Source organism: Talpa occidentalis, unplaced genomic scaffold (genome assembly GCF_014898055.3).
Source record: "Talpa occidentalis isolate TD23 unplaced genomic scaffold, MPIMG_talOcc4v2.1 talOcc4.7, whole genome shotgun sequence".
In the NCBI taxonomy this organism is placed as follows: domain Eukaryota; kingdom Metazoa; phylum Chordata; class Mammalia; order Eulipotyphla; family Talpidae; genus Talpa; species Talpa occidentalis.
In genome coordinates, this window is record NW_023605083.1 from 124,303,124 (window position 1) to 124,320,287 (window position 17,164).

General features: G+C 37.4%; 1 protein-coding gene across 9 annotated transcripts in view; it reads left to right on the forward strand.

The window, feature by feature from the left end:
• Positions 1 to 17,164, forward strand: part of TANC2 (tetratricopeptide repeat, ankyrin repeat and coiled-coil containing 2) — a 306,929-nt gene that overhangs the window by 25,698 nt on the left and 264,067 nt on the right. For 8 of the 9 annotated variants that reach the window (XM_037494899.2, XM_037494901.2, XM_054689747.1 and 5 more), the window contains one exon: positions 13,879 to 13,972. In XM_037494899.2, the coding sequence (XP_037350796.1) occupies positions 13,906 to 13,972 (67 nt within the window). In that variant the 5' untranslated portion in view covers positions 13,879 to 13,905. Of the gene's footprint in view, positions 1 to 9,224; positions 9,362 to 13,878; positions 13,973 to 17,164 lie in introns of those variants that run through there. The other variant, XM_037494900.2, reaches the window with a different exon arrangement.

Here is a 17,164-nt window from a genome sequence, read left to right on the forward strand (position 1 = left end):
CTAGGTTTTATGTTGTTACAGTGTCTGAGATATCCAGTCAATTGCTTTCTAAGAATGTTTATTAGAAAACAGAAAATTTTGTCCCATCCCCAATACTCTATGGATTGAGATTGAATGTTTTCTTTGTTTTTCTTGTGCTTTTTCTTGGATTTAAGTGTTTCAGTAGTTGGTTCTCTATAGTGCTTGTTTTTGGAAATATGCATTTGTTCTGATGTGGATTGATCTCTATCAGGGAGTAATTTGAGCATTAACGAGTGTGTATGTATATGTGCAGTTTCCTCTGTGAGAAACACCAGGTGAATGTAGAAAAAGGCACACACCCAGTATCCACACCTCAGCCATCACCTGCGGCCTTAGTGTGCCTCATGTGCTATAGTTAACCTGTACATCTGCACGTTCCAGCTTTGCATGTGGCATCTGATAACCCTCCTTCCCCTGCGTCGCAGGCTGGAGCCCTTCTGACCCTTGCCGTGGCATCTATTTCTTAGCCACTTAATATGCATGAAATGGTGCTACTGTTTTTAAGATTCCTACTGCTTTTTTGTTAATGCATCATTAGTGCAGTTTTGAGTGTTCTGTGCGTAACCCCACTTTCCCCACCAACCCCTCTGGTTTTCATAGCATGATTTTGCATAGAACTTTTAGTATGAGTTTTCTTATTCTTCAAATCTACTTGCAGAATGGCTTTTATCATTTAAGTTTTTATTATTTTGTATTTATACTTAATGCATCTAGGTTTTATTTTTCTGTGTGGATAAAGGTAGGGGCCCATCTGTTGTCCCCTCCTCTTTTATCTTTAGTGGCCTCTTGACCCAACATATCTTGAATCCTCTTCCTCCCATCTGTCTAGATTTGACATTTCACCTTTATGCTAGATTTCGTTATTTGGGATTCTCTCTGTACTCATATAAATAACTTACTGTTTTAATTATTAATGCATTATATAAACTGAAACTTTGTCTGTGGGTCCATTGGAATGAATATACTTGTGTAGATGGATTCTTATTTATAAGTCCTATAGTGCTTTGATACTAAGAATATATGACTTTGTTTTAACCATTGAAAATTGTGGCAGTAAAGCAGGATGATTTTTCTTTTCGTTCACATGAAATGTGAAGGTAAAGCTGAGTAGATATGCCTGTGTAGTTTTTCATACTGCCTTGGCATTTTTGAATATATCTATCACTGAATTTTGCATTATGTGAAGTCATAAGTCCCCTTCCGGTTTATGTTTCTTGAGGGCAGATCAACATTGCTCTCCCTTGTAACTAGCATAGTACTGTTCACATAAACCTGTTAGTAGTCTCTCCCTCTTGTCTCTCTCTCTCTCCCCTCCAGCAGTTTGTATCCTAAAGTGTACATGGGTTCATATTAACTCTCTACCACACTCCTTTTAGTGAAGAGCTATTATTAACCCTTTGAAAATTTCCTTCTGTACCTGCTTAAGACCTTATACTTAGTTTATTCATAATAAACATTGAATAAATAGATGATCAAAAGACAATTCACTTGTAAAATTTATTGGTCAGTGCTAGAAGAAGATTTGAGGTGCCCTTGCCATCTGTATTGCATGTGTTTTGGACATAAAGAAGCATTCCTAAACCCAAGAATATAATTTGTGAAGAATTTTAGCTAATAAGTTACTAAAAAAAAGATTTTGCTGTGTATATGTGCGTTTTGGTGTTTCTCATGTTATTTATAAGAATTCTTAGTGTCTGGACTTAGTCCTCTAAAATAGCAGTATAATTTTAACTTCATGGGCACGCTGGACTGGTTCATTATATGGTTAGAAGAAACCAGGGGAAAGTGAGTGGTGCAGGAAGTGGTGGTGGTAGTTCTGTAAATACTCCTCTTTTCACTTGACCTTTTTCTGAACTGGTGACAAAACAGTTCTACAATGTAACTTAATTTTACCAGAAAATGGGCATATTATACAAAGGATCTAAGGTTTTAAACTTCTCTTCATTTTTGACTTTTGGGGGTCTATGTGCCATGGGCATGCATCCGAGACATTGAAGGTTGGATGGGTAACTCTTTGAGAAATCTGTCCACTTGAAAGGTGAGATTTTCTAGAATGTTCTCTCATCCTTTATATCCATTGAAATCTGTCTGCTTTGTGGGGACTCACCAAAAATGTATATTGACTGCATAATTAAAAATTTATACTGACATCAATAATGAATAAATACTTTTGGGGGTGATGAAACTGTTTTGGAACTAGACAGAGATGATGAGGTATTATATGCCACGCTGAATTTCATTTATTATTAATTTTTTAAAAACTTATAAAAATAGAATATAGTGAATAAAAATTGCACCTTTATCTTCCTTTCAATACCGCCATCACCTCCTGTGGGAACCACTGTAACATTTTGTGTGTGTTCTCTCACAGGCTGCACTCCTCAGTCTAAATATGTCTCTCACACAGGTCCGTAAACCTGCAGTTTGGAAAAGTCTGAGACTACACTGTACATGTTCTATGACTTGCTTTTTTTCATCTTAGAATAGAATAAAATGTTGCTCATACTGTTAATTTTTTTTTTAAGTGAAACTTTTTTTTTTAAAGATTTATTTTATTTTATTTATTTATTTATACAAGCACTGGGTACAGTCAGAAGCGCGGGAGAGTGAGAGAATTCACCAGAGCCAGAGCTGGGAGCAGAGCAGGCAGAAGGATTGAAGTACACTGCTGAGGGGAGCAGCGGGCGGCAGGGGAGGTCTGCGCGCCATGTGGGACCCTCACCCGGTGGCCGGGGGATTGAACCGGTGCTGCAGAGGCCACGGGGCAGCTTCACAACCCAGCGCTCAACTGCTGCGCCACCAGGGAGGCCCTGTTTAAACAATATATAATGTTCCATAGTTTGTGGTGTTTCATATGTCAAAATTTTATTCATTTCCCTATTAATGGGTCCTTCTTCCTTACTTTATTCTTTCTTTACTTCTGTTTTAAAGAAACAGTTAATAAACTTTGTTTTTTATGGAATTACCATCCAGCATTTCCACTCTTCGGTATCCAGAGAATGCAAAACACTTACTTGCCGGGATCTGTGCACTACGGTGTTCATTGCCACACTGTTTTCAGTAGCCAGATATGGGGAAAGCCTGAGTACCCAAGGACAGATGAGTGGCTGAAGAAGAGGTCTTGATACACAATGGAGTCCTATTCAGTGATTTAAAAAAAGATGAAATCCCTCCTCTTGCAACAATATGAATGGAACTGGGCGGGGGGGGGGGGATTATGCTCAGCAAACTGAGCCAGGAGGAGAAAGACAAATATGTGCAATATAGAGACTGTAGAGAGACAAAGCAAAGGAACAGACAAAACTAAGCCACAAAAACAAACCCTAAAACTCTTGACTCTGGATATGAGGCCGCCAGAGGGGTTAGGTGAGGTGGGGGAGCAAAGTGGGAGGCGGGCTCAGTGGACTTTGTGGGAGGGTGCTTGGTGCTCTGGTGGTGGGTGTGGTAACATCGGCATACACTCCTCATGCACACAGTGTCGTCAGCCAGCTATAACCGCAGGGGAGTAAGTAATTTTAAAATTGTGTCCTCCCCAGCCCTGACCTGTCCTGCGGTACTGACACTGGTCTCGTGTTCTCGCCCTGGGTCTGTCACAGGCTAGTCCTCATCTGAAGCTTCTGCACCAGTCTGGGGAAGGGAACCCCCCTGCTCCATGTGTGGAGTGAGAAGGGTCTCACTTTTCTGAGAGGTGGCTAAGGACCCCAGACTAAGACATTGCGCATCCCCTCCCTCTCCTGTGATTGTACGTTCCCCCACTGTGAGAAGGTGAGAAGGTAATACTTGTTGGGAAATACAGTCAGTCATGGAGGCCCTTTCTGTCCCCATGTGGAGCGTTGCTGGCTCTTGTTTACTGGTGTCAGCTGGCAGGCTGGACGGCTCCCTTCCCTTCTTGCAGGGTCTGGCCCTGGTGTGGTTATGCTGCGTATGCAGGCTCGTGCGCCTTTGCATGATTGGACAGCCCTTCCGAGATGGCATACGGCTGTTTCCAATGCCCGTTACTGGAGCACCGAGGCTCCATGTACAACATCCCATCAGTGATCATTTCTGCCATTCCTGGGATTAGTACCTGCGGTTCCCCCTCTCTGCTTGAATGCTGTCAGATGCTACAAATCTTAACCCCTTTATTCCGATGCTCGACTCACTTGGCAACAGTGGCTGAAATTTGAAGGTTATGTGAGTCAAGACTGCCCCAGGTACCTCCACAGAACTCAGGTGACCCCACTTCCGCTAGGTGTTGCTCAGTGGTATAGGGGTGGGCTTTGTTATGCTCTGCCAGTGACTATTGAGATAATAGTTTACTGCTGCTGCTCTGTGATACTCACTTTAATGCTGTATGGACATATATGAGGTTTATGTTCATTTATATTTAGTTTTAGATTACATCTGTAATTAGATTATCTAGTTATAAGGGCATCTCTGTACATACTCCTTACATTTTTGAATAATAATTTACATTGGTGTTCAAACTCAGACTTATTAATAGTGTGTTTGTCTTCCTGTTAGGTGATTTCTGACTAGGTTTCTGCCATCTCTTTATTTTCTTCAGCTGAGTCATGATTGAATTGACTCTCACTCTGGTGATGCTTTTAGCTCCTCCTCCTGTGGAAAGTGGAGCACCGTGGAGGACACTTGCTGCTTGTCTCCTCAGCTCATGTCCTTTGGTTAATAGCCTTAGTTTTAGTGTGGGTCCGGTCCTCAGTGCCCCATTCCCTTGTTGTGGATGATATACAGGGCATCACATTTCTTTGGATTGGTGGTGCTCACATGACCCAAATCATCAAATCAGAGTGATTCTCTGGACAGACTTGCTCTCTTCTGCTGGAATGAGTGCACCAATAAGAATTATAAGAATTAAATGGGATTTTTTTTGGGGGGGTGGGGGCACACAATGTAGAGGCTGAGGATAGATCAGGGTAAATGAAGCAGTCAAGTGTTGCACCCCTGGTGGTATCACTGAGCCTTGGTGGCAGGCAGAGGTCAACTTTACCTTTGGATTATTCTCTAATGAGCAACCTTTGCTATTTTGCTTATGTTAGTAAGGATTACTTGTTTCATTGTTCCAGAAAGTCTTAAAAGATGAGATTACCTTAAAGAACTGCACTCTTACTCTTTGTTAAGTCCTTCTAGGTAGTTAGGTTTCCATTAAATGTTTAGATGCTAATGTAGATGCTAAGATTTATTATCACACCATTTTTTAAAAAGAAACTTAGTATGTTCCCTTAAATTATTGACTTGTGACAGAGCAGTCTTTTGAAAATATGCTCTTCAATTCCCAGGAGTTCCATAACTATAACTACTCTTCTGTTTTACACAGACTGTTTCCACTCATGGAAATAGGAGTGGGAATGCATTATTCCTGCCTAATAGCTATTTTTTAAATTTCCTTCCCCCCTTTTTATTTTAGAAAATTACTGAAGTCTAAACTGTACTGCTGCCCTTTGGAAAGCTGCTAGCTAAGACATGTAGGTGGTATTCCCACACTGCCTGGGTCTGCACAGCTTCTCCTTGTGTAACATCAGCATACAGAGCATGTATCATAGCCAGGTATTGCTCCCCATTCTGTAACCCACAAAGTGGGCTAATACCTGAAAGAAACTATGGTTGGTTTGACATGGATTTTTTTCCTAACACCATGAAGCAATTAGCTACTTCTGACATGCTTTACCTGGAGGTGGTGTCAGATCTCGCATGCAGGCTGTAAGATTGCTCACCTACCAGCCCACCTCTGATGCCAGTTACAAGCCCAAGTTGTTACTTGTGCTTTTGACTGGCTGACTATAAATCAAGACTCCATCCTGGATTAATTTGCTAGAGTGGCTCACAGAATTCAGAGAGACATTTTACTTAGGCGGCTATCCATTTATTATAAAGATAAAATTCTTGAATAGCCAGATGGGGACATGCTCGCGTGAAGAGTATGGGGAGGGGTGCAGCGCTGCACTCGAGGGGAGCCTCCATGTGTTTGCCAGCCTGGTGGAGATCTCTGAGCGCCACCTGCTTGAACGTTTATGGAAACGTCATTACTGCAGATAGTGATTGACTCAATCATTAGCCGCTGGTGATTGACCCTCCAACCCTTTCCTTCTTCCCTGAAGGTGGGGGGAGAGTGAGACTGGCAACCTTATCTCTTCCTTAGGTAACTTAGGGGCTTTCCAAAAGTCATGTCACTGACATAACAAAAGATATCTTTATTGTTCTCTTCGGAAACTCTAAGGGTTTTAGGACCTATGTGCTCATTATGAAATCACATTATCTCAGTCAGTACTGAATAGTGCATGGGTGCTGGGCAGGTTTGAAGGACTGAGCATATTGCTGAAGTAGTGATTTCTGTTTCCTTAACCCTGAATTTCTTGTAGACATTGTAGGCTTCTATTAGTGCACATTGCCAGAGCCTCATCCATTCAGAGTGTGTGTGTGTGTGTGTGTGTGTGTGTGTGAGAGAGAGAGAGAGAGAGAGAGAGAGAGAGAGAGAGAGAAAGAGAGAGATTGTCCTGGGAGCAGATGAACCAGGGAGAGAAGTTACCGTTATTAGTAGTTAATATAGTTATTATCATACTAGTTTATAGCTTCATTCTGCAAATGTTTATCAGGTACCTTTTATGTCAAAAGGTACAGAGATTAAAAGACTATTTAGTCTTCCCTTATAGGTTAGTGGTGGAGACACTTGTAAAATCAATTAGGATAGAATACTATGTTTTATAAGGGAAGGATAAAGTAGGGGCATGGAACCAGCCCTTAGCAGCTGGTAGTCATGGGAGTCTCTGGAAAAAGCCTGAGCCGAAATCTGAATGATGAGTAGGAGCTAGACAGAGGTGAACCAAATAAATATTTTGACAACCTGATTCCGTAGCCATAAATGTCTTCATTTTATTAAACCTCAGTAATAAAATAATTATACAGGGCTTTGAGCATCCTAAAATAATAACTTATATTTAATGGGCTTTTACTATAAAAATAATATGTAGTGGGCTTTTAAAAATAAGCCAACATTGTGCTGTGTTTTTACATGACTAGTCTTATGTCACAGTCATATGTAAGGTATAGAGAGTTTAAGGAACCTGTCCAGCGTAGTCTAAGCAGGAAGCGGTAGGGCAGTGAATCTGCTTTCACACCAGTGCTAAGCTGCTTCTGCGTAAGGGCCATCAAGTACCTTTTATGTCAAAAGGTACAGAGCTAAAAAGACTATTTAGTCTTCCCTGACTAAACTATTTAGTCCTGCTCTTCTTTTGTCTGAATACCTTTTACCATACCCCTCTCTATTAAAAAAAGAAAGTGTTTTACATTTCCAAAAACAGTAGAACATTTACATAAAGTGAGCGTCCAATAGGCCTCAAAGAAAAGCTCGGGTTTCCCAAAACAGAAATCTCAAAGCACATTTCCTGCTCATTAAGTAGTAAAAGTAGGTAGTGGCTGTGCAAAGAAAGACTAAATAGGACAAAACAATCTAATCACTTTGGGAGATTTTAAAACTGTCTTAAAATTACATGGGTTAGAAAGAAAATCAGAAGTGAAATGATAGAGTGTATGTAATGATATCACGCTAGAAATGAACTTAGGGCTTATGGAAGATGTCCAGGTGGTAACTGAAATTTGAATCAATAATATACACACACAGTGTGTACAGGATTTGCTGATATGGTGGGTGTGAATGTGAGAAAAAGAGCTTATTGTTTATAAATATTTTCTCCTTTTTCTTGGTCAAGGCTTTACCTATCATATAAATATACACATTTCCCCCTAAGTTCTGGAAAAGTATTTCAAGCTTTCACTCTGTACTGCTTCATCATTGCTTATGTGGGCTACTCCAGAAGCTTCCTAACTGGTCCCCCTGCAATCTGTTCTTCACAGAGCGGCTGTTTGTCAAAACTCTCTCATTTTTTTTTTTTTTTTTTTTTAGTCATATTGAAAATACAGTTCAGTCTTTACAGGACTGCAGTGCCTTGATAGCCTGAGTTCTGGCGACTCTGGAACCTCATCAGCCTTTCCTTCAAGCTCTCCTCACCTCACCGACCATCTTGCTGTCCATTGAAGTTTCCAAGTTCATTCCTGCCTCAGTGTTTTGCAGCCGTTTGTTCTCTGGCTTGGATCTTCATACACGTTCTGAAAGATTACTTCCACACTTCATGCAGGTTTCTGCACACATTGTCCCCTCAGAGAAATCGCCCCTGATCTTATTTGTGTAAAATAGCCCCGTTTCACTCTTTCACCATTAACCTTCTTTTTCCTCAGGACACTTACACTATTGGAAATTAGACTACATATTCATTATTTATTTGTTTATTGTCTGATTCCCCTTCTAAATTGGGGAGCAAATACCTTATCTTGCCCTCTTTCCCCTATGACTATATATTTCCCTTAGTAACTTCTTATACCTCTTCACTTTCTCTTATTTTTGATTAATTGTCGGTGCTTCCAAGGTTATTGCAGGGACTAGATCTGAGACATCTAATGATCTATCTCAGTCAGCATTTAATGGAAAACCACTCTTGATAATACACTGGTGACTTAACATCCCTTTCAGAGGTGAAGAACATGTAATTTCCAGATAATGGACACATGATTTTTCTATTTCCTATTTGGTCTGGTCCTATGACTGTTTATCATCTTTTTTTAAAAACATGGAGGGTGCTTTTTTTTAACCTTTTCAAAAGCCTCTGTTCATGCTGCTAGATTTATCTTTCTACTTAATGTTCTCATGCTTCACGTCATTGCCTTTGTCAGTGGTGATTTACTCCCCTCAGTAAAATGATATGCAAACTCTTTTGAGGTTTTCCATTTTTCCTTATTTCTCTCTTTTTTTCTCTTGAGATTAGTTATGATTCCTTTTTTATGAAACTGTCAAGACTCCAACAGATATTTACTAAATACCTTTTATATTCCAACTACTATGTCAGGTGCTAGGTTCTTACAGTCTAGTGTGATAAACATACACTAAATACACTAAGCAATGGTATGGTCATTAAGTATATTCTTTTGCTATGTTTTCTTTTACATTTTTGGAATTATGCTCTTTTCGATATTTTAAAAAATCAAGCATCTCTTCCATTGTAGCTATTATAAAAATCATTTCCCCTAACATTTCCATGATATTTGTATCATTAACCACTATATCCTTTCCTGTAATATTTAAAATTTTTCTTTGAAATGTTAGTAAATGTGTTTTGTTTTGTTCTCTTAGAAAAATTTCCCTAAAAGGTTGATAAATGGGTAGTATTTACTTTAAAGATACACACCTTTTCATAGCAACACCAACAGATTGGTTTTCAAGGGAACTCTGAAGGCATTGTCCAGATTAACAATGTGGAGAGACTCATCAAAGGAGATTTTGTTGGTTGACTGGGTAAGGAAAAGATAATGCTTAATTTATCATTTGTATCAGTAAGCATTCTTGATTTTGATTTCTACAGATAATATTTTAGTTTATTACTTTTCCTTATTTTTTATTTTCTTACTACGTGAAATGTTTTCTTTAGATTCTGTAGCGCTTTAAAAGCATTTAATGGTATAATTAACCCATGCGGCAAATTAGAAGTTAAAAAACTTGCTTCTAGAATTAGAAAACAAGGGGAAATATATGAAAGAGCCAAGTTACCACAAAACCTAAACTAAGAATAAAAAACAATACTAAACATACCAAAATATAAAAAGATACAGAAAAACATTTTTAGAAAAGCTGACTAAAATATTGGTAGTGTCCTCTATGGAAAAGTTTAAGGGAAATACCATGATTATTTGATCTGAATAGTGTAGGAGTTAATTTGATTACATTTTAAATTGTACATTAGAAACAAAAATTGATTGTATTAAGTAGTGCAAGAAGATACTGAGACAAGGTATTGAGTCTCAGTTCGTGGTCCATTAAGAGGAGAACAATCAGTCCTTTCCCGGGATGGTTTTGACCAGGTTTCACGCACATAAACGCTTAGCGGCCATGTGGGTAACAGTGTTCACGTCAGCAAGTATCAGACATTAGTTAGAAGTGATTGGGGACCTGTCAGTGCTTGTTTGTTGTTCTTCTGCCAGAGATTCTCTAGCCTAGAATTGTATTCGACGGATTTCTCTTGAAAGAGTTAACATTAAAAAATTTGCATATAAAAAACTTGGAAAAGTCAGGTGAAATCTAGCTATATATTACTGTCATAAATCGAATTAGATCAAACTGCCGTTTCCCAGTAAGCTTCAGTTTTGTGGAGTTTCTGTATTAATACTTTATTACAATAAATTTTCTAGTGGTATGTTAATTTGAATGAGAACGTCATTTTATCAAAATGTAACGGAGATGGATAATTAGCTTTCAATAAGTATTTTATGTTTCATTTCTTTATACATTTTGTCATTTTTAATAAAATGTTTTAGCATTAGCAAAGTAAAAAAAAATTCTATACTTCAAAAGTGATCGTCATTATAATGAACTTTTCTACCTGCCATTATTTTATTTTACCTAAATTAACCTTAAAGTGTTATCTTGGTTTATTTTTAGATATGAAATTATTATTCTTTTTGGCTCCCAGTCTTAGTGAACTTTAAATAATAGTTTGTTATCCTTCTAGTAATAATAATTTGTGCTTATCCATTTTTTCCTTTTGAAAATTGAAGAACTGTATATGTATATATATATTGGGAAGGTCTGAGTTACACAAAAGTTTAAAGCATGACTAGAATTTTCTCTGTTTTCCTTTAGATAAAATCTTGAACTTGGCTAGAATTTCTACACTTTCTTTGACTATCCCTGGTACACATTCTGTTTAGGTATTATTCCCTGTTCTTTTGTAGTTAATTCATTATCTGTTCTTGTCTGTTGAAACTTATGCTGTATCCCCTTATCTCTCTCTCTCTCTTTTTTTTTTTTTTTTTTGGTGGGACCCTTGCCGTTGGCAGGGGAACGAACCAACGCCGCAAAGGCTGCGGGCCGCCTTGCAGCCCAGCACTCAACCGCTGCGCCACCAAGGGAGGCCCTCCCCTTATCTCTTTACCAAGTTAACAGTCTGATGAATCAGAGTCTTGTTCATTTATTCTTTTGCTCACCCAAGACCCATGAGAGTCTGCCATGAGCTGGGTATTGAGAATAAAAAGTGGAGGACCTCCCCTATTTTAAAACATCATTTCATCTTATTTTTTGTTGCATAGCAAAATAATTGCATATATTGATGGGCTTTCCTCTAAACATTTAAACATGAGTATCATTAAGTGCAGTTCAGTATTTGTTTACAATATTCCTTTTGCAGTAAAATTTATGTGTAACGTGATGTATAAATCTGATGTGGACGTTTGCTCAGTTTTGAAAAATGCACAGAAGCTCCCCCAAGATGCAGAATATCACTATTCTCCTTTTGCCTTTTCTCATATAATCCTTATACCTACTCACTTGTGATTATGGATTTGTTTGCATCATCTGTTAGTCTTGTATATTTTGCATTTCTATTTTTAAACTGTTATTGGAGCCATTCAGATTTAGAAATCTTATGACTTTTTAATGATTAAGAGATATCTTTATCTTTAGTAATGCTTACTGCAGTAAGGCTACTTGATCGATACTGGCATAGCTGTGCCAATTTCCTTTATTTTTTTAAAAGATTTTATTTATGCATACACTGGCCTGGGGTACAGGCCAGTGCTGTTGGGGGGGGGGGTGAGAGGATTCACCAGAGACAGTGGGGAACAGAACAGGTGGACTGACTGAAATACACTGCTGAGGGGAGCAGCAGGCAAGTCAGGAGAGGTCTGCTGTGCCACGTGGGTAGCTCACTGGCCTGGGATCGAACTTGTGCTGCAGTGGCTGTGTGGATAGCTTCATAGGTTGTGTCTTAATCCCTTGCACCTCCAGAGAGACACCCAATTTCCTGTAGAATGGTTTTAGACCTTTTCCCATCATTTTATAATCTATAGCCATAATTCTTTTAGCAGGGTGAATATTTAACAAAATAACAATTTTTGAGGGTTTTTTTTTTTTTAAAGATTTATTATTTTTTTTTATGCATACAAGAACTGGGGTATAGGCCAGAGATGTGGATGGCAGGGGGAAAGAGGATTCACCAGAAACAGAGTTGAAAGCAGAACAGGCAGATCCATTAAAATACACTGCTGAGGGGAGCAGCGGGTGGGACAGAAGAGGTCTGCTGCGGCATGTGGGTAGCTCCCTGGCCAGGGATTGAACTCATGTTGCAGTGGCTGTGGATAGCTTCATAGTGCTGAGACTTAACCCTTGCACCACCAGGGAGGCCCATGAGGCTTTGAGATTAAATATGCCTTCTTACTATTTGTGTTATATTTTATCTACATGTACTGTGCTACTTTTTCTCTCAACCTTTTTTTAATTCAGTCAGATACTCCAATTATCCTTCTCATCTCAGCATCTAATGACTATTGTAGAAATTTTACTACGTGAATTTTGAGTTATTGCAGTCTAATATAAATGATTATTTCAGTTGTTCTTTTTTTGAACAGATATTTTAGAAATTTTAATTCCATTTACCCACCTGACATTTTTGTTATTGTTGTCATGCACTTTAACTTTACATATAGTTTAAATTTAACAAGCTGGCAATGTTACTATATTGACAATCATAGTTCTTTAGAATTTGCCAATGTATTTACCCTTTTTATGGCTCCTCCTTTTTGCATTTCTGTGTTTTTTCCCCTTCTGTTGGGAGACCTCTTTTTTTTTTAGTATTTTTACTGATAGATTCTTTGTTTTTGTTTTCAGAAATTATCTTCATTTTCATTTTCAAACTAGTTTAACTGTGAATAGATGTCTTGATTGGCACAGGTTAAAAAATTTTGAAGTCATTCCATTTTCTTCTGCCTTCCATTATTTCTGTTGAAGTTTATTTCTCAGTCTATTGATTGTTGCCCCTTTAAATGTTATGTTTCCTTTTTCCTGTAGTTGCTTGAAGACCTGGCTTTATGTTGCTCATTAATGTTAGAAAATTCTTGGCTGTTTTCACTTCATTTTTGTTCCTTTCCTATTTTCTTTTTCCTCTCTTCTGGGGTTTCAGTGATATATATGTTAGAGTGTTTCAGTGAATTCCATATGTCTCTTAGATTCTGTTTTGCATTTTTCAGCCTTTATCTCGTTGTGCTTTGGTTTGGATATTTTCTTTTGAACTCTGTTAAAATTCTCATTTGCTCTGTTCAGTGTGCTGGGAGCAACACGTACTGACAGACAACAATTTTAGGGAAATTTTGCTCTGAAAAGCAATGATATTGGAGCAATAGTTGAGCCATGTGGGAATAAAGGAGGAGTAATTTATTTTTGGTTAGGGCATACTATAGTACGTTTATGTTACAATTGGACTAATTGAGTAGAGACGAAAAAAAGAAGGTACATGGGAGAGAAGGGAAGGTGATCTGGGGATAAAAGTCCTTGAGAAGGTGAGAGAGGAAAGAGCACACTAGGAATGGTTTTCCTTCAATAGGAGTGGGAGATAAAAAGCTGTAGTCTTGTGAGATGGAATTCTGGCTTGTTCAATGGAAAATATGTAGCTGCTGTAAGTTTCTAGAATGCTAAACTTTGGACGGGGGGCGGGGGGTGTCTGTAGATCATGTAGGAAACAAAATATTCCAGGAAATGGAGATTTGAGTGGAAGAATAGATTGTATTTATGATTAACTGATTCTCTTTTCTATTTCTGTGTAACTCAGCAATATCTGCCTTTAGGGTACTCAATGTAGTGTAATATACTTCTAAGGAAATATTTTACTTTAATTAAATGAACAAATGTTTTTTGTCGTATAGTTAAAATTTCTGTACTACTTATTTAAACATACTTAATTCCTTATAGTACATTAAAATTTTTAATAGTATTTTGAGTAGAAAAATCTAGTTTTCTAATATCTTTTTCCACATTTTCTTTTACAGTTTTGTCAGCACTAGAATAGCACAACCATGTTTCGGAATAGTCTCAAGATGCTTCTTACTGGAGGGAAGTCAAGTCGGAAAAACAGATCAAGTGGTAAGTGACTGTGGTACATTTATTTTGTGTGATAACTTAGAAATAGAAGTTTTGTTAGGGGTCTGAGTGTTATAGCAGATTTTGTATTTATTTATTATAAATGGTCATTTAATTTAGAAAAAAGGTTTACTTCTTATAAACTGTTATATTCTCTTTTTTTAAAGATTTATTATTTATTTATTTATTATTTATTTATTTGAGATTTATTTATTTATTTATTTATTTATACTGGGGTACAGGCCATATTTGTGGGAGGGTGAGAAGATTCACCAGAGGCAGAGTGGGGAACAGAACAGGCAGACTGACGAAATATACTGATGAGGGGAGCAGCGGGCACGACAGGAGAGATCTGCCACGCCATGTGGAACCCTCGCTCGCTGGCTGGCCAGGATCGAACCGGTGCTGCAGAGGCTGTGGACAGCTTCACAGCACTGCGCTCAACCACCTGAGTCACCAGGGGAAGCCCTATACTCCTTTTTTCAAAGGGATAGATACAGTGAACATTTATCAGAAACAAGGAAGTGTGTGAGTGAAAATTATTTGTTTCTAATATGTGAGAGAGTAACGTTGCTGTGTACTGCCTTCTAGACCTAAATTTGCTTTTTGAATTAACATGTAAAATTATTTCGTCCTGGGTTCTCTTTGGGGAATGAGACTGGAAAAATAGAAACTTTCCCAATGGTTTACACAGAAGTGAAATATTAATTGAAGATTTTTATAATCATTGACGTTTACAGATTTTTTTTTTTTTTAAGAATAAGGGAGCAATTCTTAGGTTTTCGTGGAGAGAAATATTGAAGAGAAATGTAGTAAATATTTGCTTTCTGTTAATGGGTTGTAGATATTTATTATACTCAGTAATTTTTTCAATTTCCTAATAATTTTGCACTCAAGTTTATATTGCTAGTATATTCTTTTTTTTAAAGATTTATTTAATTATGCATACAAGAGTTGGGGTACAGGCCAGGGGTCAGGGGGGTGGTTTGTGAGAGGATTCACCAGAGACAGAATGGGGAGCAGAACAGGCGAATCTACTGAAATACACTGCTGAGGGGAGCAGCTGGCGAGACAGGAGAGGTCTGCTGCACCATGTGGGTCAGCTCCCTGGCTGGGGATGGAACTCATGCTGCAGTGGCTGTAGATAGCTTCATTGTGCTGAGACTTAACCCCTAGCATCACTAGAGAGGCTCCTAGTAGTATATTCTTTATCATTCACATTCCCATTATGATTTCTTCTTGACCAATAAAGTATCCCTGTTAATTTCCTAACATCCAATGATTTCCTGGTTATCTTATTATTAACTGAGTTAGTAATTTTAACGTGTTATTCTCTTTTATCAGAAAATTTACCCCGTGTTTTATTTTTTTGATACTTGCCTTACAGCTCAACATACTAGTTTTGGCGAGTGTTTTAGATGTATCTGAAAATAATGTGGATTCTGCAATTATTGGGTGTGGTGTAGGTCAGTTTTGTAAAGGTTGTTCTTCAAATATTTTACCTCCTTACATATTTAAAATTATCTCCTGAGAAAGATGTAATTAAAGCTCATACTATGACTATGGAATTGTCTATTTTTCTTTCTAGTTCCTGACAATTTTTGCTTTATTGGGAAGCTATCTAATTAAATAAGAATTTAATTGAAATTCAGAGTTTCTCCATCTTTCTGGTGACTTGTCTGTTTTACAGTAATGAAATGTCCCTCTATTTCTAATAATGCGTTTTGTTTGACAGTTGAGCTTGTCTAATATTAGCATAACTCTCCCAGTTTTCTTTTGAATAGTGTTTGCAGGGTATGATTCTTTCCATTCTTTTACTTAAACATTTCTATATGACTAATACAATTAATTGCATCTTGTTGCATTTTCTTTTTTTTTTAAATTTATTCAGACAAATTTTTTGCTCTTAGTGGACTTTGATTCATTTATATTAACTAAATCCATGATATGTTTGTGTTTAAATATAACCTTATTGTGTTCAACTCTTCTTTCTTGTTGTCTTGATTTGGTCAGAACACTTTCTGTCATTCCATATCTCCCCCTAACGACCTTTACATTCTTTCAGTGGTAACTTAAAGATGAAAATATTCATCAGTCAAATTTCATATTAATGGATACTTTTGTCCCCTCTGGTACAATGCATAAGCCTTAGCTTTTTTTCACCTCCTTGTATTTTAAACTCCATAGCCATTATTATTGTTGTTTTATGTAGTGCTGTTATTTAGATTTACCCACACACTTGACTTTTCATTCCTTCCTGCACCCCATACTTTCCTGTTAGGGTCACCTTTTTCTTTGCCTGATAAACATCCTTTATAAATTCCTTTAATTTGGATCTTTTTGTGGAAAATACACTTAGCTTTTGGAAATGTCTTTATTTTGCATTTATTTTGTAGGATATTTTTTCTGGGAGCAGAATGCTATGTGCCAGTTATTTTCTTCTAGGACTTTTAAATATTGTATACTATCTTCTAGCTTCTTGCCATTATTTCTGGTGCGAAGGCAATTGTCAGTCTAGTTAGTACATCTTTAAAGATGATCTTTCTTCTTTCCTCTTTGTTTTCAGTTTTCTAGATTTACATGGCTCTGCCTAGAAGTGGTTCTCTTTGTATCTTTGTTTATCTTCTATTTATTAGTGTCTGGAGGGTTTCTTGATTTTTTGGCTTGGTGTCTTTCATCAATTTTGGAAAACTGTTACCCATTATCACTTCAAATTTTAATTTTTCTTCCATTTTCTCTCCTTTCTTTCTAGGATTCCAGTTATGCATTTGATAAACCATGTGCATATCAACTGTGTCTCTTACATTATCATTTTGTCTTCATATGCATAAAACTGGGTATTTTGATCTCTCTTCACTAATTCACTCTTTATTGGTATGCAGTCTTTTCTAAACCACATTCATTTCTTAATTTTGGTGTACGTCAGTTAAGCTTACTGAAAGATTTTAACAGTAGTCCAAAGAACTCCACATACCCTTCCACAGATTCACAAATTAACTTTCACTACATTTGCTTTATCATTCACTCTGACACACATACTCTGTCTCCCTCACTCCCTGTTCTGCTCTCCTTCTCTCACTCATTTTTTAGAATCACTTGAGAGTAAATTAAACACATCATGTGCCTTTTCTCCTAAAATTTTCAGCGTGTATTTATTTTTATTTGTGTGTGTGTGTGTGTGCGTATTATTGAGGT